Consider the following 27,555-nt stretch of genomic DNA (forward strand, 5'->3'; position numbering starts at 1 on the left):
TTTTAAACTGAAGTTTTCTTTCCTTTAATAAACCATCATTTGATAAATTACATTTTTAATTGCAACCATCACAAAAATACATTTTGATAAAATGGATTTGTAGAAAGGATTTACTTAATCACATCAAACAAACTGTGAAAGCAACATGCTGGTACAGCTTTAGTATGACTATCAACTTCTATGGCATTGTGAAGTGAAAGGCAACTATTCCTGCACCAAGAAATGTTACTGACATACAAGAAGAAAGAAAAGGGCCCAGATCATATTTTTCACATGAAAATATCCCAAATTACAGCATGTAAACAGAAATACTACAAACTGGCAACCGACATGTGTGCAGACGAGCTTTGCTCATGTGGTGTACCAGTCTGCAATATGGCATGTGATCAATATTTAATCCACTTATGGACTCCTCACCATAACACTGAGTGCGTTGCAAATGAAAATGGTAAATCCACATAATGTCGCTCTTCTGATTCTTCTTTTCTCTCGTGAGGAGTTTTGTATTCAGACATCAATTCAACAAACACCATTCTCAACAGTATATATTACTGTGACAAAAGAACAAGATGCAGAGTAAAAGACAAAAATAAACATCTTTACAAAATAAATCTTTACACTTGTTGCAAAAAAGTGCTTCACGAGCGCCCAATTGTCTCATCTCTCATATTTTAGTACACACAGTTAAAATATTGATCATTACATGATCTGATTTTTATCTACAATGACATTTTAACCAGTGTTCCCACTAAAATCATAATATGCACACATGTGGGAAAGTTAGCTTGGTTGCTGCCGTGACACTCGGTTTACACAGCACCAGGCTTTTACTGATTGACGATCTGCCTGAGGCAGGTTTCACACAGCGCTGTCATCATGACTGAGTCTACACCAGGTAGTGACAGTCTTCAAATTAAGGAGAGGAGGGAACAGCACTGTAGGTAGTTAAAAATACTGGGTCCTTTCCTAATATAAAAACAATGGTCTCGGCTGACTATGAAAACCCAAAACTTTACAGTAACAAGACGATGTCAACACTAAACCAACTTCAACTAAAACAGTCATGCGAGAAAGAAGCATTTCAAGTTCGATTTGATTACAAACATTTCTGGAACTTCATTAGAATCAAGGTGGCTTGAATTTCCTCTTTGACAGAATAAATAATTGTCCTTCGTTTCTGCAGTAAGGGCTGCATGCCTCAGTCCTCAGAATAAGACATCTTCATGCTCGATCATAAGCTGCACCACCAGTTTCTGCTGCCTCATGTCATTCAGGGTTGTCAAGGCATTCAGCTCCGGTGGCTGCATAAGCGTTGGACCAAACACAATCCCAAGGTTTTCAGAATTCATTAAATTGTCCTTTTCGAACAGTGTGACCCTGTAAAACACAAGAGGATAAGTGGTCTGTGAAGAGAGACGAATCAAGGCAAACAGAAAAATATTTGAATGTGGTTTTCTTTTGGGTCATGGAGGATTAGGCTTGCATTATTCTGTTACTTGCTGATTTTCAAAAAGTCCCATGAAAAGACCAAAATCATTAATACGTTAGTCCTTCTCCCTTTACTTTTGTAAACTCTTTACTGAGTCAACAATAGTCAAGAGACAAGAACACCAATCATTTTCCTAAAAACAGCTTTTTAGCAAATGTTACTCAAAAAGGGTTCAATTAGAATTTTCTGGGGACTATTTTCAACTGCGGACCAATACACAAGTGTTACTCTACAATGGACATTTATGGCACACTAGAGAAGAAGATATAATAGGCTTTGGTCACACATGCCATACTTCTGAACAGGATCAAGTTCTTGTTAATTTTTGGTCTTTTAAAGAGATTTGCAGCGATTCCAAAAAGTATAAAACATTAGGAGCATTATCCTTTAAATAAAAAAACTTAAATAACTGCATGCCCTTGTATTGACGACGTGTGTGTGAACCGACCTCTTGAGGTGTGCCATCAGGTACCGTAGTGTCTCATAGTGGGCTGGAGGGAGCTGCAGCAAACTCTCATGGATGCCCTCCAGTCTGGATTCAGCATTTGGAAGTTCTACAGTACATTTAGCAGCATGATTAGTACCACAGCCCTGCAGGGTACAAGTTAGTGTCACAGTAATGGTGTTGAATAACTCAGAGTGGAGGAGCTCTTACTCGCAGCTAGAATAAATTTGGAGTACAGGTCAAACGTGATGACTGGAATGGGAAGGTCTCTTAAGTAGAGTTTCAGAGCACCAGCGATGATGTTGATGTCTGCATAGGCACTGGCACTGATGTCAGCCTTTTCACCATCTGTTGATTAAATGAAAACAGAAAATCTATGATGTGCAATTTTTTATTTGGATACAATTCTGAACAAAAGGTGAATGTTCTCACAAAAAAACAGACAGTACTAGTTCTCACTGTGGTGCAGCTGAAACAAGCTTCGTATTTAAAATTATGAACCCCGTGAACAAAAACCTCAGAGACCGAGCTCCTTGGGGCACATAACTCTGATGTCAACAAACCTCGGTCAAAGGAGAGCCTCACGTCCTCTATGTGCTCTGAGAAGCCAGACACTCGGTAGAGGCCTTCAGATTTCATACCTGAAAGAGAAAATTAGGAAGCTTGTCTCTTTTGTCCCATTCCGTGGAGGAAATTTAAAACTTTCCTTTAAAAAAACGACATTTCTGATCATTGTAACCTAGTTTGAAGAATGCTTGAATGTTTGAGCTCCTACCTCTCAGCTCTATCTCCTGAATGCACATGTCCACCACCATGGGTCGTGTCGTGTTGTGAGCTTTGACGAGCGTGGTGAGGTCACAGCTGAACACTTTCTTGATCCTGCGCAGGTCCGGCTGGCAGTCGCTGGGAACCAGTTTGGAGCACTGTTTGTGTACATTCAGCCCACAATCTAGAAGAACAAGAGGGAGATAAACAGAGAGAGAGAGATTTGCCCCTGACTTGTGATAACACAACCATTTCAGCCGGCTTAAGACATCAGTTTGAAAAGGTTTCTTTGAGTCAGTGATAAACTGCGCTGTCAGACAGCACAGCCGCTGCTAAGCTGTCTCAGTGCACTACGCCAAAGGTAGATAACAGCGAACATGGCTGCGTAGGCGGGGGTTCTTCTTGTAGTTTTAGTCACATGGAGCATGCTGGACAGCTGGCAAGAGCAGAGTGTGTGCGTGTGTATGTGTGTGTGAAGTACGCCTGCTTGTGTGTCGTGGGTTTTGAAGGAGCCGTACTTGTAGACGGGGGCGTCCGACTGAAATCGTCCATCACAAAGACGTTTTTACCGCCTGAGCGACGTTAACGCTGGACTGCTGATTGGGGTCCTCGCTCTCAGACAGAGTGTAGCGAGAGATAAGAAAAAAAAATAAAGGCTAGACATGGAGTGAGTGGGGACAAAGAAGTCTCTCCTGTTTCACACAGCACATGAGGTGTCTGATGATACCAGTGTTTGCCTCTGGCTTATCAGCATGGCAAATGTCTCAACAACAAACACTCTGTTTGGGGAGAAAGCAACCGAGTCCACTGATGTGCACATCAGTTCCAGGACGGTCTGTGAACTGAATGAATCTTGTGACTGTGAAAGCCTCACTGAACTCTAATGCGCAAACAATCGCTTAGTTCTCATGCCATATTTGGTCAACAATTACAGTACATTTGACCTGCGTTTGACCTGCATTTATCATCATTTACATATTTTACTTGTAGTTATTTCTGTTGACGGAGAAAAACATAACTTACACTTGGATGTGACCGCTGTCAGCAAACTGCATCACATGGTATTTCTTCTGCACAGTAACCGTTTATAGGAATCAGAAAATAGCGTGTAAAAACATCTAGTTGCCTTTCATTTTGGTTCGACTGTGATTAAATAGTCTGTGCGTCGCTTGTTTTTCCTGAAGAATGTGTTTTGATGAATCACTGACAGGAGGACCTCAACTTGTTTGTCACAGACATAACAGGAAAAATCAAAATAACCATAAAACCCGACTAAATTAAAACCATAAATTAAAAGGGGGAATCGACAGTGATTATGCAACTGAAACAACCGTGACAGGACAGTGTGTGACTGGACAGATCATACACCACTGATGTAATCCATGATTTACACAACATTTTATGTGTAATCCATGACATGCAATATTGATGTTGGAGAGTTTTTTGTTACCTGAGCAGCGGACACCCTGGGCGATGAGGCCCCACATGAAGTTGGCACAGTACTCGCACCAGTGCGGCCCTCGAAAGGTGTGTACCTGGAGTTAGAGAAGACATGGTTACACACATACGAACCAAACTTGGACAACCTCCCCTTTGATGCACTGGACAGAGATTACTTTGTGATCCAGAGCTACAGTGGATGGGACCCCTCGCCAAATGAGAGCATTTGTATATACAAGGCAGATTAAAGGATTTACTATAATGTGTCTGGCATCTGCTCCCTGGCAATCGGATACATGCAGGCAAGCCTGCAAGTCAAAATAACAGATGTACGCCCACCATGCACCCGAAAAACACAGATAAGATGGCAAATGGAGCCGCACCTGTGTGCACGTGCACGTGCACACACACACACACACCTTCATTGGTGCTTGAATAGGTAGCAGTAGACTGATGAGTGAAGAGGGCATGCAGCAGGTGGTGAGTGGACAGTTTTTGTTCTTTTTCAAAGGGGAGTGTACAAAAAGCTGGGGGTCATTATAACCCGTCTGTTAACTGAAACCTAAGATACAATTGCAAGAATGTTGAGGGGCCCGAAGGCAAAGTATCCCTACATTCTCCTTTGTATATTTAAAGACCCATAACCATATTCTACTCTCCACTGACACTCTCTGACTCTACAGCACTTCTAAACTCCATAACTGCTTTTACAAACTCAGCATACTAAAACAAAAATGGATCTAAGAGCTTTAAAATCGATGCTAATCAATGTGCTCTGCTGTTAATGGGCTGTGGTATAGTGTATCCATTAGTCCCCCTCAGTACATTTGGGTGTCAGCTGCATGTGTTCTCATCACAACAACACACACACACGCACACGCACACACACACACACACACACTACTGTCTATGATAGGACGAGCAAACATCTGAGGCGAAAACACATCTGTAAATGCATCTCTCTTAGGGATGGCTAAACCACTGAAAAAAAACCCTGCAGAAAATATATTTGTCCTAGAAGGAAATAAAATTAAGTCGTCAGAAGCCATCAAACATTTCTGAACAGAAACCGCTCACCTTGAAGTTGTGTATCTTCTCATAGGAGCACTGCTTCTCCTGCGTGTCTTTCAAGGCACTCCGTCGCACCAGAGGTGAGGAGATCTGTGGACAGGAGGCCAACAGTTTAATAGGTTTCCACAGAAGTGTTCCCTTGCTGCCCAGTTTGACTCCCAGAGCCAAAGCCAGCAGCTCCTGACGCTTCCTCTCCTGTCTTTTCGCCTTGTGGGTGATCAACTCCCCTCCCGAACCTCCTCTGTTTTCTTCAGCCTCCATGCTTGCCTGGTGGGGTTCCCACAGACTCTCTAGCTCCTCTGGGGATAGATGTGGAGGGGAGACGTGGGTGCTGTGCAGCAGGCGCTGCCGGCAACAGCCCAGCGCAGAGGCGGCAGCTACACTCCACTCCCCTCTGACCCAAGAGGGCGAGTGATGACAGCCAGTGCGGGGTTGACTCTGCATCTGGTGTGAATCCGGTGGTAGCAGCAGCGAGCAAGAAGAGCAGGGGGAGCAGGATTGGTAGTGGGCGGCCTGAGGGCAGGAGTGTGCCTCGCACAATGGCCCTCTTTCACACGCCCAGAAAGGAAAGAGAGAGAGAGAACAGGGTCCTAATAGGGAGGGGCCAGGAGGTTGAGAGTGAGGGCGGTCGGGTGCTGTCAGGACCGCTTCACACAGCTCAGCAGCTCTGTAAAGCAGGATCAATAGTGCAGACGCCCTCTTTATATCACAGAGCACACTCCCATTAGCATGCTGCCTTCCGGACACACTCCACTTCACTTAACTGGAGATAATACCACAGCTCTCAGACAGCACTGGGTCTCCTAAACGGGTCACTCAGTTCCTCAAAGACCCAAGACTCTCTGGTCTGACTGAGCCGAGGAGGCTGGTCCTCGTAATTCAAACAGACCTCGACCTCCAGCTATGTCAGTCAGATGGTGGAATTCCCCGCACAGCCGTCCAGACTGGGTCTTCCAGACACTCTGACTGCACACTACTCCTGCCAATCACAATCATTTGTCTCAGAGGACAGAGAGCCAGACCATCAACTGGGATTGGGAGGGATTACTGCCATAATCCTTACACAGGGAATAATCCCGTAGTGCCCAAATCCAAGTAAAATCCCACAGGAAGCTCATTTGAAGGTCTGCAGCCATATAGTGAGTTACCAGTGGGGGGCTGTTGCTATGTTCGTGCTGAATTTGTCCTTATTAGCTCTGCGTGTAAACAACTGGTAAACAGCACCGCATGGCTGACTGCTTTTCTAATTAATCAAGACGCTCTGATCCAAAGCGCACAGCACTGACAGCAGGGCTAACCACAAGCCAAAAACACAAATATCTGCAAGATTTTATGTCAAGCAGCGATTCTACGCAACATGCGAACACATCACAGAAAATAAGGTTCAAGTGATTTATTATACAGGAAGGGGAAGGTCAGAAAGCCAGTAAGCACTGGATTTGTGATGATAAAGAGCTGGAGCAAAAGCAGAGTGATGAAGCAGGGAGCAGAGGACCCAGAGGGCAACTGCGAAGCTGAGATAAAATGAAAGGATTGGCAGCTCACACACACAGAAGCAAAGTAAAGAAACTGCCGTGGGCTTTTTGTGTACCAGCTATTTCTTTTTGTCTCTGATGTCTGAGGGCAAAAGTTAACTGGCTGATAGCCGCAAGAGTGACAGGACAGGTGAAGATATTTGTCATTGTGGTCGACATTCTTTGAAAAGACCTACACATACCATACCATGCAACTCAGCTCTACAGCTAAGTCTGAGGGGACAGATGAGGAATAGACCCCTTGGAGATATTTTAGCCTTGCGAGGTTGGGAGGTTGGGAGGGAGGGTGAGGCCTGCATGAGCTCTTTTGTCTGCAGGCAGATGGCTTCTTGTCCCCTAAAGAAGAGGTTTGCAAGAAAGGACACAAAAGGTGGTCACACAACAAGCTCCGCTTTTCTTTTCACTGGCTCTCGCTCTTTTATTCCCGCAAGGCTTTGTGAGAGCACAGCTGAGCGGAGCCTGTTGTGAGGGAGTACATGGACTCTTGGGCTAACAGCACAGTGGGGACTGACACAGCGATGACAGCAGGATACATCTAGTCACATCCTCGACAAAGCAGCCCTCACAACATCTCAAACAAAAAGAAAAACAGACAAACTGTGAAGGGTAAAGATATCAGCCATTATTCAAAACAGGGAGAAATTACCACTCTCTTGTCTTGAATGGAAACACTGAAAATTGATCTATTTGTCTGTGTCTGAAAGTAAATAAGCACTTTTAAAAGTCTTACGAGGAGCATTTTCCTACGTTTTGCAACCAAAAGTCGTACACGGCAGTTTTTGCATCTTTATAGCACAAAACTCTTCGGAGAGAACAGGTAATTATCCTAACAAACAACACAAACCAGCCCGTCGAGAGCCCCACTGAGATTAAACCAGTGTGGTGAGTATCAGGAGGAATGTGGTGGAGGTTCTGGCCACTGAGCGAATTCCTGTACATGCAAAGAGAAGGAGGTTGGTCTACAGGTCGAGTCAAGTACCCCCCCCTTTCATCGTCTGGGAGCATTTTAATTACACAAGAATTTGCAGTCGAGGCAATATGTTAGCATCAACCTGACACCGAGTAAATATGCGTCAATGTTGGCTATACAGTGAGGCTACTGTGGCTGTAATGCCTCAGGGTGTGGCTGTGTAATTGGTAAACACAAAGTTCAAAAAGCGACCGCAGATTTCGAGCCATCCAGCCGGGTCTCTGCTTCTTGGACATGTTATATTCCAGCAGACAGAAAACATTTCTCTCTCTTCTCGCCGTCTCCGGAAGAAATGACTGGCAGGTGGTTTTCAAACACCCTCTGTCAAAGCCTGCCATCATCACAGCTGTCACTGACTCAGATCCTGGTGTATAAAATTTGGCAGGAGGAATATGAAATCAGTTTTACAAAAAGCGGCGAGATAACTGACAAAGTGACATTTAGAGCTGGGGACGTGCTCCAGATTTACCTGCCAAAATGGAGGTTAATTGAAGTCTGCAGTCCGCAAAATTTCAAACGTCATGGCTGCAAATCAAACAGAGTGCTACAGCACTTGACACTGTTCAATAAAGCACTGTGTGTAAAGCAAATATAGGTTAGCCTGCGTGAGGAAGCAGCCCTCTCCTAGAGGCATGTGTATGAAACCTTATACTGTATGAAACCGCTATAAGTCAATGGACTACTGACTGACCGATGGCCATTAGGTCAAAAATGCTGCATTAATGGCTTCTGTATTTGGTTACAAAGACCAAACTGAAGACTGATGATATTTGCAACTGATGCTCCCGCTGACAGGGCCGTCCTTGTGTCTGTCATTGACAAACTCAAGGTCAACATTTTAAAGACAGTGTCACCAAAGCCATACATCTGATCTTAAACAAATAAAAGATGTAGCTCATGAACTACATACTCCACAATTATTGGTAATACTGGAGGGCAACTGGAAAAATGTTGCATATATAGGTTGCATTTTTTTAAATTTTTGTAAAATAAATAATCAAAAAGATTCTGCTTACATTTTTTTCTCTTTTTTTTATGATTTAGGGCATCATGACCGTATTTTCCTGCACAAAAGACATTTTTGAGGTCTCCCTAAGTCATGCTTGTGCTGTTTCGATAGAGGTTCAGTGACTATATAATGCAGTGAATAACGAGACCAGAGTGAGAAAAACTGCTTGGTGCTCTGAGGGTTAAAAAGAGCTTGTGTACTAAGTGCTGTCACCAAGTCCACATGAGGGAGGAAACAAGATAAGATTGCCACCTAGTGGAAGGATAGTTGTGATTCTTCTCCAGTGAGTAAACACATTCCTTTATTGATATGGTAAATCATTCACAGACTTTAATGCGACACCAGAGCACAAGTGCCAATGAACACAATGAGCAATTTGTCTCACCCAAGATCAGTGTGTCTGATATGCATGGCAGGCAGAGCAAAGTCCCAGTCCCCTCGGTCATCATTACCTTTCAGAGGACGCAACAAAGCATGGCAGCACTGAACACACCCAGGGGCTACAGAGATAATGTACATCTCACTCACAGGACAAAGTGTCCTCTCAGTAGCTCTCTAATCCTACTGGAAGTGTTCAGCAGCGTGGAAGTAGATCAAAATCATGGTGTTATACTGAGTCTGTCATAGAGCCCAGGGAAATGTACCAGATAATTTACACGTGCTGAGAGGATGAAACTACTGAAAGCTTTCTAAATGAGATGTATTGCTTTAGAAGCATGACTGTGGCTCATTATGACGATTAGGACTGTGGGTAACTGAAGTCTCTGAAAAATCAAAGAAAAACTTTGATCACAAAATGAAAAGGCAAGTTCTCTGACATTTTTTTATAGTTTCTATGGAGCGCTTTGGAATAACTATCCTCATTAATAGCATGTCATATAAGTCAGCTTTTCTAGCAGGGTTCCCCTCCAAAAGATGATAGAGATAGAGTGCAAATAACTTAATGGCACTTAAAGTAACATCTTTGATTTAGGTGAGAATGAACATATTACATTTAAAAGATATAGTTTTGGGAAATATGCTTCAATACCACTGTCACGGAGCTTGCCTGGCAACCTCAACATAGAACACCCCAATTTTACACTGTGATTTTTGTACAGATTAAACAAATGAGATCTAGCATGTTAACTGGTGATCTCTAGAAGTGATCGTTGGTGTATTTTGTTCCCTTAGTTTTAACAAAGACAGTCAAGTGGTTTCCCCGTTTCCATTCTTTGCTATGTTAAGCTAACCAGCTGCTGGTGGTAGCTTCATATTTAACCTACAAGTGTAAATCCACCGTGATGTCACCCATCATTTTGTGGACTACTGTTTTGAACAAGAGCACCAGACTTTGAAGGCAATTTGACAGTGGCCAAACCATGTAATTACAACGGCATGAGAGGCACAGAGGCCCAAAAAGACTTTTTCCCATAAGCTTACAATGAGGAAGAAGTGGCTGTGAAACTGTGGATACATGTTTTTGAGAGTCACAGCCCTCGAGCATCATCTCATTTCACTATCATAATTAGATCCATTCAATCTGATAACATTTGGAAAGCCTAGTAAAGCTGCAATATTAAATCATTTCATTCCTGTTCAAGTTAGCCAGGGGCGAAAACCAGAAGTTATCTGGCTCAGCTGGCTGAGGTCTCTAGTGCGTATGCTCTATGGGCCTCACAGTGCAGAAGATCTGGGTAATTTTGTACCTGGGAGGTCGAACATTTTTGGCTTTATGTGCCACTGAGCAGCTTTCATAGGCATGAATGGGGCTTCACCTCCGGACCTGGACAAACATGAGAGTATTGATCTTTCTTGCCTCTCTACATTCTACCACCCTCACTGAAGTACAGTGCCATTAAAGTCAACTTATAATACATTAAATTATATACTCTACACTCTGTTCTGGTGACATGAACAGTCATAAAACTCACCCTTTCATCCTTCTGGAAGGTGACTCTGCGTGGTTCTGTGCGTCCACGGCTCAGCCTGTGCACCATCTTGTCCTTGAGCAACGAGGTGTAACCAAGATGCTCGTAGATGGGGTTCGTGGTCATTTTGGCAATGTACTCAGCCGCCTTGGTCTCGATGTAGAGAGTGATGAGGGCGTCTGTTACGAGGTCGTGGACCGACTCGAACCTCTTCTCCCCGACAAAGTGCTTCCCGTCATAGAACAATCTGTAGTTGAGGGTCTGGTGCCCAAACCTGGGTTGAGATACGTGGATGAGGATGTGGTTGAGGAAGTGAAGATGAAGTTGAATCAATTGAGTGGATGAATTAAAAGTGTACAAGGTGGGGAATGGGCGAAGGCTGGGCCCATGATTAGGGGCCGACCTTTCAGAGATTCTGTGCTGCATGCTGATGGTGTCGGTACCTTAAGGCCAAGGTGTGTGTCCCTGGCTGTCTTTGGCTCTCCCTGATAAGGTAAGCACCTTCTGCTCCCGCCAGCAGCTCATCTGCATATTCTCGAGGGATCATGCCATGAAATCTGGAAAAAATGTCAATGTCAAAGTCATTTTATCGTGAAATATACTGGGATTACATTTTGCATGTTAAGCAAAGTCAAGAGACACACATGCACATAAAATACTCATCCGCCTACTTACACCTTAAAGGGACAGTTCACCCAGGAGTCATAAATATCTGTCACAATTACGACTTTATCTCATAATTATGACTTTATCTTATAAATCTGACTTTTATCTCAATTTTGGCTTTTTTATCTGATAATTATGACTTAGGATGGGAATATTTTATATTTACGGAATGGTTATTATTATTTTTTTTAATCTTTAACTGGCTGAAATGGACTTCCATACAAATACCTATTGCATTATTAAGATACAAAAATGGTGCTAGGATCCAAACTTTCCTTAATTGACTGGATTAGGGATCCTTCATGTTTAAAGAGCATTTTAACTCAGAAAAAAAAACAGCATAAACAATAGCCTATTTTTTCTGTGTCTGTTTTGGTGTGAGTTGCCGAGATTTGGAGATATTGGCTTTTTTTTTTTATTATAGTGGAACTAGATGGCACTCAACAGCAATGTCTCTTTCTAGAAATCATGACCGGGTTACTCAAGATAATCCACAGACCTTGTTATGAGCAGTTTCATGTTGGAATTATTTATTTTCTGTATTAGCGAGCTAACGTTACAGCTCAACCAAAGGAAGACGCAAATATATGTTACATCCCGTGCTGCCATGGATCCAGTTCCTAAATGTCATGGGTTATCAGGAGTAATGGAATTGTGATTTCTGGAAAGACACATTGCTGTTGAGTTACTGTTGAGTTTTTCCATTCTTCTGGCCTTTGAGCACCACAAGCTGAACGCCATCTACTTCAGTTATATTTGAGAGAAAGCAGACATCTCTAAGGCCGATATCTCAGCAACTCGCACCAAAACAGTCGAGATGTATAAATAGCACTACAGGTAAGAAGAAAAATGGTGACCTGTCTCTTTAAGGAGCTCTTACCAAACACACACTCATAAATACTCATCCACTTAATTAAATCTGAACCACATCTGATGCAAGGCAGTAATGAAACTACATAAAAGCCATTCCCCGCACAGTAATGTCTGAAAAAAGGCAAACAAATGATGACTAATCAAGTTACACTCACTCTCTGCCGTAGTATTTGGGTCTGCTCTCCATCTGTAAAACCAGAAGAGGACATATTGGCTGGAGCACTATGATATGAAAGCTCAATTAAAGTGGCTTTGCGAATTGTTCTTACAGCCTGTGTGAAAGATAAAGGACTCTACACCGCAGGACAGATTAGCTCCATCTGTGCCCCCGCGTCTATTCGCAGCTACCAAACCAGAGAGCCAAATCACAGAGTGTGGAGACGAAGTAGAGGCAGTGCCAGAAAACAGCTGGTGATAGATGACCAGCTGCAAAGAATTAATATTTAGTGTGTTACTGTGTCACGCCACAGTGTGTGTGGTGTGCCTGCACTACAAATGTTCCGAGGGATATGCCTAAAATAAACATTTCTTATCTGGTATCTGACAGTTTTTTAAACAGCACTGTCAGTGTGAATCAATCTGAATGAAAGATGAATGGTTTAGGAACATTTTTATTATCCAGACCCTCTTACCGTGCACCTTTACGGATGACAGACTTTTAAAATGCACAGTTATGATCATAATGGATTTGGTAATATGTCAAACATCATTTTGTGCTTTGAATTAATGGGCAGCCACTAATCTCACAGAGCCAGCCCACAGCTCTCACTTTGCTCATCAGAGCGTGGCAAGACTCAAAATAGGATGAGACATGCATCATTTCTGGGAGGCTGTACAATAGAAGATTGACAGTTCGCTCAGTGCGGGCAGGAACAAGTAGAGTAACTTGTCTCAGTAGCTTTAATCATGTAGATGAGAGAGTAAAGTCTTTGCCATCTATCCAAAGTGTTCATGCTGCTTGCACTGAGTTACTAAGCGTAATACTGTTCTTGCTGTACATTTTCAAGTTTGTCTTATAACAACAGTCAGGTGCCCATGTGGACATACCCAACCTCCTTGAACCTGTCTGAATGAACAGACAAACCACTTGCAATGCAATCACTGGCCTTAGTTCGAAGAAGACAGAAAGACATAACAAAACCAAATACCAAAACACTTTTCAAAATAAATCTAAGGCTAAGAATGAAGCATGCAGTTAGAGGATCACGTTCAATTTTCTAACTCCAGTGCACCGCTTTGTGTAAACAGTTCTTAACTCATGAGGTGTGGGAGTTTCAGGAGACGGCGAGTCACTCTCCATAGGTTACTGATTGGTCTGGTTTCCAGCTGCCAGGCTCAATCATTACTCGGTAAATGTTTTCCAGACTAAAAAACAGAGTTTGACAAGATGTAATGTGGCTGTAGTCTGGTCAACTGGTTTTTGATTCAAGGGGAAAAACTCTAGCCTTCAAAAAGAAATGAATAGGGCCAACAGGTGGCTCAGTTTGCTCAAGTGCCTGAACACATGTGAAAAGAAAGAAAGAAAGAAAGAAAGAAAGAAAGAAAGAAAGAAAGACTTCATCTTTTGTGAAGCACATTGTATAGGACACGCTATGAAATTCTATCATTATTATGACATGTTGTGCCTGTGGGTTGTGTATTTAAATGTGTAACGTGTAAGATAAGGACAGATGAAAATGGGACAGGAGAGGCGTGCAGAGGCAGAGAAGTGAGAGAGACTTAGGTATCAGCAGCAGGCAAAAATAGCGTGTTGAGCCGGGTATTTTTTCATCTTACTCTGTGAATTGAGGATTTATTTCGACCAAAAAGAGGTGACTGTGGAAAGACAAACCAAGCCCGTTAGCTTTATTTACTTTTCTGTCAAGTTTGAATGAAGTGTGTTTTACGACGAGTTAATGGGGCTGTTAGTGGGTAACTCCACCAATTTTACACATTAAAGTGTGTTTACTGGTTGTATAAAGCCTTTTGTGGCTCCAGAGGAAGCTGCATTAAATCTGATAGATTTCCTCCAGTGATGTCTAAATTGGATTGTGGGTAATGTAGGCACTAGGCTTTGATAAGAAGCCCACTGGTCTAACATTGCACCCCCCCATAACACTGTTGTGGACACTTTAGAAACAAATGATCAGAATCAATACAGCAGAACCAGAGATTTCACATTTTTAATCCCACGCATTCTTCTTCCCTTTTCAAAATCTGACGCCTTCATTACCCACAATGCAACTTCGCCACTGATTGACATCACTGTTGGCAATTTATCAGATTTGCATGCAGCTTCCTCTGGAGCCACAAAAGGCTTTAACATACTTTTTCACATATGCAGTAGTTCTTCCCACAACCTGTAAACACACTTTAATGTCTAAAATTGGTGGAGTTCCCCTTTAAGACCACTTTTAAATCTCCCAGCTGAAACTACAGGGAGCTAATATACTATCAGACTATCGCCTGAGAGGTACATGGTGGTATTAGGAGACGGGCTGGGGCTAGCTGGTTAGATGCTAACTTCAATATCTTTGAAATAACGTCAACACTGTCGTTCTTTTTTAACCAAAATTCCATCCATATCTTGTAAATCGCCCCTTTAATTCCAAACACAAACAGTCATTTATGCTGAGTGATTAGTTGACTAATCCTATGAGTCATTTGATAAAGATAATCAGTGACTGTGTGAATAATCCATAAATAGTTTTGATAATATTCAAGTGAAATACCAAACAGCTGCTACTTCCAGCTTCTCAATTGTGAAGAATCACAGCGTGTCTCTGTCAACTGTTTTTTCAAAGTAAACGGTTAATAAAAACATAAAACTAATCATTTCAGCCCATTAACAGTAGCCTACTGTATCCAGATTTACAGATGTACTGACCTCCTGAGGACATGTGATCCTCTTTGGTCTCGGGGCTTCCTGCTGTAGCTGGTACACTGTTAGAGAAACACATGGATGTAAATGAAGGCTCTCTGAGCTTTGTACACAGCTCAGTGCAAGTTATAATAACATACATGTAGTAGATTTGTCACCAAAATAACAACCTCAATACACGCTTACAGTAAGATGAGGGAAACTAAATGATGCAATGCAGCCTTCATACACTGGACTTCACTTAACAGCCTTCATCTGACCACAGCTCTGACTGAGAGCAAAGGTAACAAAGTACAAAAAGAGCCATTAGCTCATATGTCTGCAAGGCTAAGCAGTTAGTGGTTTACATGACAGGCGCCATATATCTGAAGTCCATTTGTGTGAATTAAGACCTGTTTTGTACTTACCTAACGTGTGCACAACATCCCTACACTTCTAACAATACACATACAAGCTTCTCTGTAGTAGACGAGCTTAAAGTGTTTGGAGGAACTTGAAGTAAATCAGTGGAGCAAAGTGGTAATGGAATTGAGGGATTTGCGGCAGGGCAGAGTAATCACCACAAACACCTCAGCAGCCTCGCAGAATCTCTACATTACAATTAGTGATTAAACAGTGAGAGAAGCCAAAATACTGCTGCAGTTTCCCCAGAATGGGATGTCTGTCAGGATAGATATATTACCACAACAGAAGAATCATCAGCTGAGTGTGGTTCCTTTCTTCATAACCAATTATTAATCCTTCATGTGTCTAGAACTGGAGTGTCTCTTTTATTTGACAAACATTTCCAAACCAGACTCCATATAAAAATCCTCTAATATTAACAGAATAACAGTCTACACTGTTCCATACTGTAATGCACTTGATCCTATATGCACGTTTGACAAACAACCTTGTGAGATGTGGATGAGAACTGAAGACTACACCAGTGCCCTCATTTCGCAGGCAAGGAAATCGCTGTGTGAGGTTGAGCTAAGTCTTCGCTGCAGCAGATTCTCCAGGCAGGGGAAGGAAGACTCCTGACTGTGAATTTTCATGTTCTGTCAGGCCGTCTTAAGCCAACCAGCAAGATCTGGACATCATCCATTCCTGTGACACAGTGAGCTCTAAAAATACCTTAGCAGAGGACCAGTGGAGTCAGGAGGAGACTTGGAAAATTATACAGAGGAAACATTTAATTGAAGGAAAATGAATATAAAAACGAAATTGTAATTGCTTAAACTGACACAGTTTTCTGGCTGAAATGATTTGTGCTCTGCTGCTTCTCACATATAATCCTGAGGACCCATTTCCTCCCACATGGCCAACACATTGTATAATGAGGTGGGTGTTCTGAGGACCCCATTTCAGCTGAGCCTCTTTGCAGGTAGAAAATCTTATTTTCCCCGGTGATGGTAACCTATTTTACTCAGAGATCAGCACTCGGCTGCTTTGCATTTGTGCACGCGTGAATGTACTGTGTGGGCGAGTGTGTTTGAGTGTGTGCCTTTTGTGCATTTTGGAACCTAACTGTGCTATGTACAGCAAAACCCAATTCTTCCAAATAGAGAAAAATGGGTCTTTGTTATTTATAGATCACAAAAAATGTGCTGTTATTTGAAGAAATACACTAAAGGTCAAATTCGGGTTAAAGTGTTACTAATCGACAGATAAAATGAATTCATTACTCACAGTAGGACTTCCATATAGGTGGTTGGTAATCCTCGGGGTCTGTAAAACAAAAATAAAACAAGTTTCAGTTAGGAGCTCATAGTTTTGTTTTTGGTTTTCTCTCATTAAAATCTCTCATTTCTGTCTCTTTCCCAGTGGATGACTGTGAGCCCTTCAACATGGTGATGTCACAGTTGTTTATCTCTCCATTATAATTATGCATATGGCTTCACACTGTGCAGCTGCCTCTTGAGATGCACCAGTGAATACACTTCTAATCAGTGTCCCCGCTTCAAGGACAATCAATACAGATGTCGGCTTGTTTCGCTAAACATCGTGACGCCACAGACCGGATCCATATTACCCGGCGGCGGGGTCCCGAAAACATGACACCTCTAATCTGAGATAAGGGTGCAAACACACCAATCACGATTAATGCAAGTAAATACAATTTAGACCTCACCACCCCACAGCACGACTCCTGCTGGGAAATGAGGTGGCTGATTTATGATTATGAGAACACATTCCTGCAATATGTGATGGAGTGTGTGCTGTTATATTAGCTTGAAAAGAGCTAGAGAGGTGATGAAGTAAATGCCCTGCAGCAACTGATAATTTACTGTAGTACCTACTGGGTAAAGTAATGACTTGCAATAAAACGCGTCGCTAAATGAGACAAAAATGTGGCAAACATTTGCGACTGAACTACAGTGCCAGTGATGTCGTAAAATGTCCTCGTTTTGACGTAAATGATGCTGCATATTTTTACTCATGACATTATAATGACACACATCTCACATCACAGCACCGCCACATGTTGAGGAAGGCCAGGAGATGTGGCTAAGTGCTTTGAAAACAACACAAATTGGACCTGGATTGAGACGCCCTGAGAGATCATCATATGGCTGGCTGATATGGCTTTAAAATAATATTGAAATTTTTTTAGGCAATATCTGAATATTGTAATCACTTCACTGTTATGCAGCCTTTAAAACCACACAAAGACAACACTTTACACCAATCACAATATAACAATATACTGATGTTATCCAGACCAAGACTTTCGCTCACTTATGTTTTTACAATCTACATGCAACTGTGAGCCCTTCATCACTGGTGTTTATCTCTCTGTCATGTTTATGCATATGACTTCACACTGTGCATCTGCCTCTTGATTTGCACTTATGTTTAACAATCTACATCTGTCTGTGTTTTTGTATATTTTTTGTATAATTGTTCTGTCCTCTTCCAGGTCACCATGGTGGAGAAGAGGCTGTGTGGCACATCTGCCACTTGGCAACACCACTAGTTGCTCCATATTCCTCCTGGATCCACATTCTTCACATATATTTATTAATCTACATGTATAAAACATTTTTTGGCAGTGTGATCTTTATATTCTGTTATGTAGCCAACCCCCAACATCTATTGCATGTCTGTCTGTCCTGGGAGTGCGATCCCTCCTCTGTGGCTCTTTCTGGGGTTTCTTTCATTTCTTTCCCCCTTACATGAATCGAGGGTCTGAGGACGGAGGGTTTCGTACACTGTAAGGATTGTAAAGCCCCCTGAAGCAATGTGACTCGTGATCTTGGGCCATATAAATGAAATTGACCTGACTTCACTTGACCTTGTCTTGAGAGTTATGTCTAGAAGTTACAATTTAAAGGTCAATTACAAACATTCAAAAATGACAGTGCTTCTGTATTATGTTACAAAACAGAGCTATGATTAGATTAAAGGTGCAATATGTAAGAATTTAAGTTGAAAACATTCAAGAATCAATTAAATTATCAATAGAATGTGAAAAAAATAACAGTTTTGACTTTATGATGTATATGTACTGTGCTGCAGAGATATCTACTGAAGTTAGCATGCTAACCCTGCTAGCTCAACCCCGTCCTGGTCCAAAGATCATCGCTAGCGATGTAAACACCAACACTCCCCCAGTGCCCTGACTTCCCCTTTCCGACTACTACATGCACAGCTAACTGAGCTAACAGGCAGCTACAGTTAGTGGCAGTTAGCGGTTCCCATGGTGATATGCTGACCCAAATTGTTTTGAGTCTGAATTCGACTGGTGGCCAATTAATTTTAGCATATTGCACCTTTGATTTGAAGATATGAACTATTAGATTTCATTATTCTTTTTATAACTCATCAGTCAAAAGAAGGTACACCCTTTTTCTAACATATTTAATGATATAATATGTATCATTTCTGCATTAAAAGGTCTAAAAATGACTTGACCTTTGTTACATATACTGTTGATCTGTGTTAAGTTGTCCACTTATATTATCCAAAATGTTTAATACAAAGTTCATACCCAGACAATTCTATTCATTTGGTCTCCTGTCGCTATAACTTAAGGAAACATCAGATGACACGTCTGTGAGGAGGGAAGTTAGGGACTTTTCATCCTCAGTGGAGCAGCAGATATATTATACACTGTGTGTTTGAAAATTACTCTCTCTGCATGTTCAGTATGCCGAGCACAATGCTCAGTCTCAGGTATCCAGTATCAGTCATGGTGGTCTACAGCTATCAAAGAGGCAGATGATACCACATTCCAATGCACACCATAGCTGCCATGACAATCAATGATTCATCTGCTACTCAGGTCTTTAGCGTAATATCTTTCAGTAAATTCCCAGCAACACTGCTGCTGAAAGACTCTATCGACTGCGTGAATAATGAATCATGTTGGTCCAGAAGATACATGTTGCTCATTGAAAACATTCCTCCGCACTCATCTGCAGATTAGCGCCACACACCCCTCAGGCAAGAGATGAAACACACCTGAGAGAGTGCGAGGACCAGTGAGCACTTGTTGGATGTGGGCACTGAGGTGCAGGCTGCGGAATTGTGCAATATAAATGTCATCATTGTTAAAAGTGCAGCACAAGTACTCTTAGTGCATAAAAGTCTCTGTGTATTCTCTGCTATATCTGTTTAAATGACGGCACATGAAGAGGAGGCAGTTTCCTTCACGCTGTGATCTCTGCTCACTGCAGCAGCAGTTTGACTGGAGGCTCTTTGCACTATTATCAGACGCACCAAAAAGCTCATCATTACTCCTCATCATAATAGCACGCTTACTTCGGAGGGAGCAGAATTAATTACACAGAAGAGACAAGATAGGTGCATGTGATCATCTGCTGAATAATTATGTAAATGATGATGAAGCAGCTCCACTGAAAAGTGGCTGTTTTGAGAGTAAATGTTGTCGCTGAAGCCCTCCAATGAATTGTCTGCCTTCAAATACAAATAAATAGGCTTCAGGCTCCGTTTGCTGGTGTGTGGCCAAGCTGCCTTGGAAAATGTATTGTCCTTACGCTGGAGCTTTGTCCCTGTGTATTACACTGGCAACAGTCTGAAAGATTTATTCCACTGCGGCTTGTTTAAAGAATGTGATTTCATCTGGTCGGCTGCCAAGTATTCTCTTTTCAATCTGATTGTTTTTAATGACGAATGGCGTTTCAGTCTGGAATTGTGTAGCCGCTTTGGCTCAGAAACAGAGCTCTTAAGGGTCGATTTTGATGCAAAAAACGGGCACATACTCACACAAACATACACAAACACACACGCACGCAAATACATAAGACTACATTGTACACACCCACTCTAGAGCAAATACACACACATATAGGCAAGCACATAAACACAGACAGAAAAAAACATCAAAAAGATTTTGTAAGTAGCTCAGAGTTTGTGCAGTGTCTGATGATGAGGGAGAATTTAAAATTCTGGAGCAGCCAGAGGGCTCTTCCCCCGAAGAAACAGCTATTAATTGTGTTGCCCTCCATTACTCACCAGTCAGAGACATTCAATAAAATAATTACGGCTGGCGGTGTTTGCTTTGGTGACAAAGAGAATATGTGATGAATGAAGATCAAGCTCGCCCAACTTAGACTTTTATCCCCAGAGATAACGTCTGCTCTAGAGTCTGTGCACGTGGAAAAAAACATTCAACTTCAGCACATAAAACAGCAACCTGTGTTGAGGTTTACAAGTTTAGAGCGTTTCATGTTCTGTGCAGAATCATGTTCGATATCAATCGCTTTAGTGAAAAAAGGCAGAAACGTCTCCGTAGTGATTACTAATTAATCCTGGATGTGACTTCAAGGTGCATCTGCAAACGCATGAAAATCAGTCTCACAAGTTGCACAGCTGTCAGTGCACCATATCATCTGTGATGTCAAATTGCAAGATGCTAGCAACACATTCATCTGAGCAGCTAAATAGAATGAAAACATCTTAAAACATGATTGTTTTCACTGTCATCTTGTCATCCTTAAACATCTACGCAAGTGGAAATGAGTCACTTTATGAAAAAATATAAGACCAGTTAGGCGTAGCGGCACGCAGGGGACACATCCCCCTTAATATTAAGAACATGTGCAATGGTCTGCCCCCATTTGAAACATGAAAGCAGCAGAGGACTTTTATTTTGACAAACTGCTTATATTCCATTGCATTTTGAATTGTCTTGAATTTTGTATTTCCCTTCACATAAATGGAGACAATTCTGCCGCATAAGAACTCGCACAGGAAAAGAGGAAATAAAGTGTTTGATGCTCAGAATTCCTCACTTGATATGTGCCACCCCTCGTATTGAAAGGAAGCCTACGCCCATGACCTGGCAGTTACCAGAAATCCTGTTGATTCCTGTTTTATGTGACATATTTCCATGGTCTGTCTGAGTGGCTGAAGGTGAATGAGTTTGTGGTCTTTTGTTTGTAGTGACACATCTTCAATATCTTTTCATTTCAGGCTATGAGTCTGCCAGCAGTAATAACATCCTTTATGACCCCCATCTCCTCTGGTGACGGTGATCCCGAGGGTCATTGTTGTTGTGATCTTGACAAAACAATGATGATGATGATGAAGTCGGTCTTTGATGCGCCACATGTTTCACTGCAGCATTTTTGCTGTGTTAGTAGATTTTATTGATATCAATGCCATTATCAATTCTGCTTATCAGTTTGATTATTTATAGATTATATTACTGATTCCTGATCAAATTAATGAAATTAGATTTTGTACAGAACTCATCTTCATTTAGAGAACACTAGAGTTATCGTCTTGCGGTTGTATTCCTCCGCACACCAGTCAAGTTGCTGTTCCTGAGCCATGGAGTTGAATGATGGGAAGAACATTTTTAGCACATTATGATGTCACAGTGCATTTAACCTCTGACCTTTTGGAAATTAAATATCATAACTTTCATTCTATAATGTTATCGTAACTATTGTATGAATTTTTGAGTTATGACAAAAATGTGTTTTGAGAGGTCATAGTGGCCTTGACCTTTTACCTTGGGCCACCAAGTTCATCCCTCGTTCATAGCGGACATTTGTACCAAATTTGAAGAAATTCCCTCAAGCAGTTGACATATCACATTCACAAGAATGGGATGACGGTACATATGTGGACAACCTGATAACATAATGCCTCCGGCGGTTAGGAAGCAGTGGTCAGATACACGGCATTCCTGGAATTCAAGTCCATGTTGTGTAGAAAGATGTTTCACCACATTGCTGTTGTTTCTGGTTGAAATAATAATTTTACAGACATTACAAAAAGCACTGCTGTCATCTTTTTTTTGGTGAAATGAATCCACGCTTGGAACTGTTCCTTACACTCTGCCATGACTCCTTCTTGTAAAGCACATTTGCATGAGTTTGTCATCACTGTTTTGTGTCTATGAGAAAAACATGCTGGCTTTGGTAAAAGCTCAGCAGCGTAAGATTCAGATGTGTCAGACGATTTGGACCCGGTTCTCAACACTTCCTCTTCTCGATTCCCGTCCCTATTTTTCTCCACTCTGCTAAAACTTAACAAGCCATTCAGAAAAAGTGCATAAATGTCCAGCTGCTGTTAGGTTGATTGGACCACCTGGATGATTTAGATGACTCTACACAGACTTGTGTCTGGAATGTCAGCATTTTCAGTCTAAAGTTGGAGGGGATCATACTAATTTATTGTTTGAAAACATTACTCTATAAAGACCTTGAAACTGCAAATGTGATTAAGCTTGGCTATGGAAGTAAACTTGATTTGAATTGGCCATATGACAAACTTGGCACAAAAGGAGAATTTTTAATAATAGCTTAATTACTCCTTGATTAAATGTCCCTTTTTCCCCATTGTGATTTATAGCTCGTAAATTTCACATCCATAAATGACAAACAGACACATTCTGGAGTCCAACTCTCTACACATACATGTAGACCATCACACACACACACACACACACACACACACACACACACAGACAGACACAGACACACACACACACACACTCTACCGTGTCAGTAGGACGCAGCAGAACTGCAGCAGGGAGACCATCTGTGTATTACACTGGTCCAAAACATGCATTTCAACTCTGCTTTAATGCTGACCAGATAATATGTGACAGGTATGAGGCTGCCCTCTGTGTGTTTCACTATCAGCAATAAATGAAGGTGAGTTCATATGAGGGGAAAATGTAATTTAGTAATCTAATTCTGACATGGCCTTGGGAGTGTCTGCTGTTGTAATTAATACAGGATATACTGCAGGGACATGTACAACCAGAGCTAGAATACTGATGCTGTAAAACATGCAGATAATTTCAATAAGCCAATGACACAAATCCAGTCCTACATGAACTATGCTGGTAAGTACAAGAAAAAAAGATGTGATGGAAAGAATTTTGAATGTGAAGTGCAGCGTTTCTCCAGAAACATGTGCAGGATCGTGTTGAGCAGACAGCCTCTCTGTAATACATGGCTGTAATTCTGCCTCCCTGACCAATTTTGTCGTTTGAGGGCCTGGAGCTGAAGGCATACTTCCATGCTCTATCCCTCAATTTATTTTCAAAGCTTTATTTCCTGGAGCCGTCTCGCAAATGGTGTGCTGCTGGTATAGTACATGCTTCCATGCCCGGCCGTGCCAAGAATGTGCAGGAATCTCCCTGATCTAAACGAACAGCCAGAAAATATCTTTCCGGGGAGAGGGAGAGATTGCAACATGGGTGCTGCAATCATGTTGCAATCCTTTTTCGGTTTGTCTGTCTTATAGTGACGAGCCTCAAAAAAGTAGGCCGCTGTTCTTCACCTGCAGTAATGGACTGGGTGTATACAATGCAGTCCAGCTTGTTAGCTTCACACATTGTTCCTCTATTTCAATAATTTGCAGTAAGAGCTTAAATAAATCAATGTTTGCTTGCTTCTGTAATGTAATTACCGCTGTCATAAATCAGCACAAAAAGCAGTCATCAGTGACACTTTGATTTGTTCCCACAGACAAGTTGGATGACTTTTATTTACGTGCTCTCCCTCAAACGACAGCCTCCAAACAAGACAGACTTATCATTAGACGCAGATGAAGTAACTACACCGAGAGCACTTTGTTTGCAGCCAGAACACACGGCCTAATATGGAGCAGAAATTGAGCCGAGATTCATTTTTCGAGTCATATGCCTCATAGACAAGATTATTCAAATGTTGTGTCTGGCTGCCAAAGAGCTCTGCAGGAAAATAATAATACCCTTGTGACAACCACTCTATCCCTGGCAGCAGCGCAGCTTGTAACCTCTGATAATTATATTGAGAGCCCAACAGTAATGACAACCCTCCAATGCCACAGAAAGAAAAGACTTTCCTCTTAAAGCAGCAGCGGTCAAACAGTAAATCCGCTGCTTTCTGAAACGCACACATGAGATAATGCCTTGTGAGGCATGTGGTCGCCACAGGCTATATCAGCTTGGAAACGACTGTCTGTCCCTCCCATTGGGCAGTACCTTGGGAAATGTGACTCTGCTGTGTGGTGCGGTCGGGATGTAGAGAGAGTAAGAAAGTAAAACAAACACTGTACAATGTCCTCGCCCTGTAATAAACATATAGCTTTGCCGTGCGATGCTCGAATGACGTGTAAAATATTGGTGGGAACAGCGAACATGCACCAAAGTGCTGAGCCTGGTGTAATAAACAGCCTCTCACACTGTCTCTCTCACACACGCCTCTGGTTATTGGTGGGGCTCCCACTTCAAACAGCACTGTGATAGTGGAGTTTGTACTTTATACCCTGGCAAACACGAGCAACGCGCCTTATCAACACATAATGGGATATACAATGAGACAAGCATGGAGCTGCTGCTTCATGCTGGGTTTGTTTGAACAGCTGCTAACCCACTTTCTGTTCTCATTGGGTGAAAACTGAACCCTGAAATTGAATTTTTTTACAAATACATAATAGGTGCCGCTCTCTGAACTGTATCTCATTATATAAACAGGGGATTTGATTGGAGTTTTGTGCACATAAACTGTATTATGTCACTGGACCGTTCAATATTAGGATTTTTCTTCTTTACTAGCCCGGTGCTGCGTTTGGGAAAATGGTAGACTACACAAGCCAAAGATAATCCTAAAAGCCGGCCAAGTGGAAAGTCAGTCAGGGAATTATGGAGATGATTGGCAATCTAATGATAACATCCAAAACCCAACGTCAGACTGACTGCATCACACAACCCTTATAATCCCTCTGCACGCCAAAGGTGCCCTTTTTCCCCCTAATGTTTCCACCACTGCGTCCAGATATAACACATGGTGATGCTTTCCACTTAGCATTAACCCTAAATCACAGCAGCCACTGGGAAGCCACTGAAATAATATGTTTGCTTAATGTTTAACAGGCGCATGTGAGGTGAGGATGCAGATATGTGTGTGGTGAGCATATGTTAGGGATGGATTTGTGAATGAATCACGAAAAAAAAAAAAAAAGTTTGATTGGAGCCAATTAAGGCAGACATTTGAAACAGAAAAGAAACCCCCCCCCACAAATTGAATTACTACCATCATCACCATTATAATGACAGTGTGTAGTGTGAGTGTGTGTTGTGTGAACTCTTACCAGAGGACACAGATGAACCTGAGAGGCTTGAGTTGCTGGATGCTGCCATCCCGACCCGATTCACGGCTCGGTTACTCCCGTTTGGCCAAGGTGCGCTCGCAGCAGCTCGTCCCCGGCGGCGGTGCCTCCATTTCACTCACCCACCTCCAGTGTGCTTCACCTTTTGACGGCTCTGCCACCGGTGACTGTTTCACGCCTCGCCGCGGCTCCCGAGCTCCGGCAAGCCGCCTGTCTTGAGTCCCGCCTCGCCGATCCTCCCCTGCCTGCCTCGGCTCTCGGTGCGCCTCGGTGTGGAGCTCACGTTGCCGCATACACTGAAGGTGCCACGGATAAAAATAGTCAGACAGGAAAAACACAGCGAGGATCAGGCTCTCTGGAGCACACTGGATAGACAGGATCTGTAGGTCTAGATGTGTGCCATGCAGAGATCAGCTATGGTTTCCATGTGCCACTTTAAGGATTGTAATAAACACACTACACTGCAGCGTAGACGCGCCTTCTTAAAGTGAAAGTTTTTGCCAGCCTGTCTGCCGAAAGAAACCCAAAACAACAAGACTTCCGTGTGCACGATCCAAAACAGACGTGAGCGCACGATTATATGACATTCATGCAAAGGCTGAACTGGTGAAACCACAGTACCCCAGTTTGGGCATTGCACATTTTGCATCAGATGTCATGTTATGTCATGTTATGTTGAACGAGCCACAGAGTGAGTGTCAGTCAGTGGTGTGAGCGCCATCTGGTGGGGGCTGCTTTCACACTGGGATCAAAGATGGATGTGGTGACTGTGTGACATGTTTCCTGAATTACTTCTTCACGTTTTTGTGCTTCCCTCACTATATTTCCTGCATTGAGTAGAAGCTGGGGTTGGTTGCTGTCATCTCGTCAGTGTGAAAGCTGGAGTGGTGGGATACATCTGGGCAGCCAAGTGAAAGAGCAGCGCTCAGTTCTCTGTCATTATCACTGCTGACTGAGAGCACCTTGAGAAAAAACACTTAGCCCAAATGCTCAAGTGCAGATGTTCAGAGACCGTGTGGTCGCTTCCAGATCACAAGTTGTGAAACTTTAAGGGGCACTATGTAGTTTTGGAGAAGAAATTCAAATTCCCACCACGACGAACTTAAGAATAAGAGAAATCAACCGTTAGTACGCAGCTTTGTGATCAGCAGAAGAGTGTGTTGCAGTTTCCTCCTCCTCACCAGTTCAACTGAGTGATAACATCACAGTCCACAATTTTCCTCCCAGCTGTGAGAAGCCTCTCCATCTCCACTGTGCACTGCATTATAGGACAAAAGTTATTTTGGAGTTCTTCTGCCCCCTAGTGGCCAGAAATTCATAACTGCAGCTTTAATACAAGCATTTATACTAAAATCACTGCTTCAGTTGGTGATGAACATGAATGAGTTATTTTTCAGGGCAAGCATTCTGACATTCATATCAACTCACACACAGGTATTAACAATAAGTTTGAGTTTTTAAAATATAATAATATGTATATATATACATTGATTGATTTGTCATTAACTTACATATCCTGCATGCATGGAGCAACAATAACATATTTGATCTACACCTCAAAAATTTGAGTTTATAACTTTAGCTGCCATCTGGTGCTAGACAGATAGGTTACAATGGAGTAATAAAAACAAAACAAAAAACAAACAAAAAACCCTAAAGAATAAGCCAATAGAGAATAAAAGAAATAATGTCACATTCTCTAATAAGTTGAGATCATTTTCTGTTGAGATTTATGCCTTTGGGGTGTTTATGATTGGTTGACAGATGCCTTAACTAGCTTCGAGATGACAGTGAAAAACAAGCCCAAACCAGTCATGTGCTGACCCAGTTTTATTTTATCTTTTTTTACCTTATATGCAAAGTGTGCAGCAGGCTACAAAATGCTGACTGAGCATTTCTCTGGTAGTGAGTTTAAAGGAAGCACTTTAACATTTTGTGCCACACAGGGAATAATTAAAGGCG

General features: G+C 42.2%; 1 protein-coding gene across 2 annotated transcripts; it reads right to left on the reverse strand.

The window, feature by feature from the left end:
- Positions 1–92: 92 nt before the first annotated feature.
- On the reverse strand, positions 93–26,180 carry chn2 (chimerin 2). 2 transcript variants are annotated; one of them, XM_073484949.1, is made up of 14 exons: positions 25,576–26,180; positions 16,705–16,743; positions 15,040–15,095; positions 13,950–13,988; positions 12,329–12,360; positions 11,078–11,191; positions 10,638–10,908; positions 5,217–5,300; positions 4,150–4,234; positions 2,710–2,883; positions 2,498–2,575; positions 2,145–2,282; positions 1,938–2,043; positions 93–1,377 (listed from the first exon to the last, which is right to left on the reverse strand). In XM_073484949.1, the coding sequence occupies exons 1-14, from the start codon at positions 25,622–25,624 to the stop codon at positions 1,206–1,208; spliced, it is 1,437 nt and encodes a 478-aa protein (XP_073341050.1). In that variant the 5' UTR covers positions 25,625–26,180; the 3' UTR covers positions 93–1,205. The 2 variants fall into 2 exon arrangements, with proteins under 2 accessions (XP_073341050.1, XP_073341051.1); XM_073484950.1 differs by lacking the exon at positions 13,950–13,988.
- Between the last annotated feature and the right edge of the window lie 1,375 nt (positions 26,181–27,555).

The sequence above is a fragment of the Pagrus major genome, chromosome 17 (genome assembly GCF_040436345.1).
Source record: "Pagrus major chromosome 17, Pma_NU_1.0".
NCBI lineage: Eukaryota > Metazoa > Chordata > Actinopteri > Spariformes > Sparidae > Pagrus > Pagrus major.

Bases quoted from the DNA above. Each gene is read 5' to 3' on its own strand.
- chn2 (XM_073484949.1), bottom strand. From the start codon at position 25,624: ATGGCAGCATCCAGCAACTCAAGCCTCTCAGGTTCATCTGTGTCCTCT. The intron at 16,744-25,575 runs GTAAGAGTTCAC...TTTGTTTTACAG, and splicing joins AGGTTCATCTGTGTCCTCTG to ACCCCGAGGATTACCAACCA. The intron at 2,576-2,709 runs GTAGGAGCTCAA...TTTCTCTTTCAG, and splicing joins TCAGGAGATAGAGCTGAGAG to GTATGAAATCTGAAGGCCTC.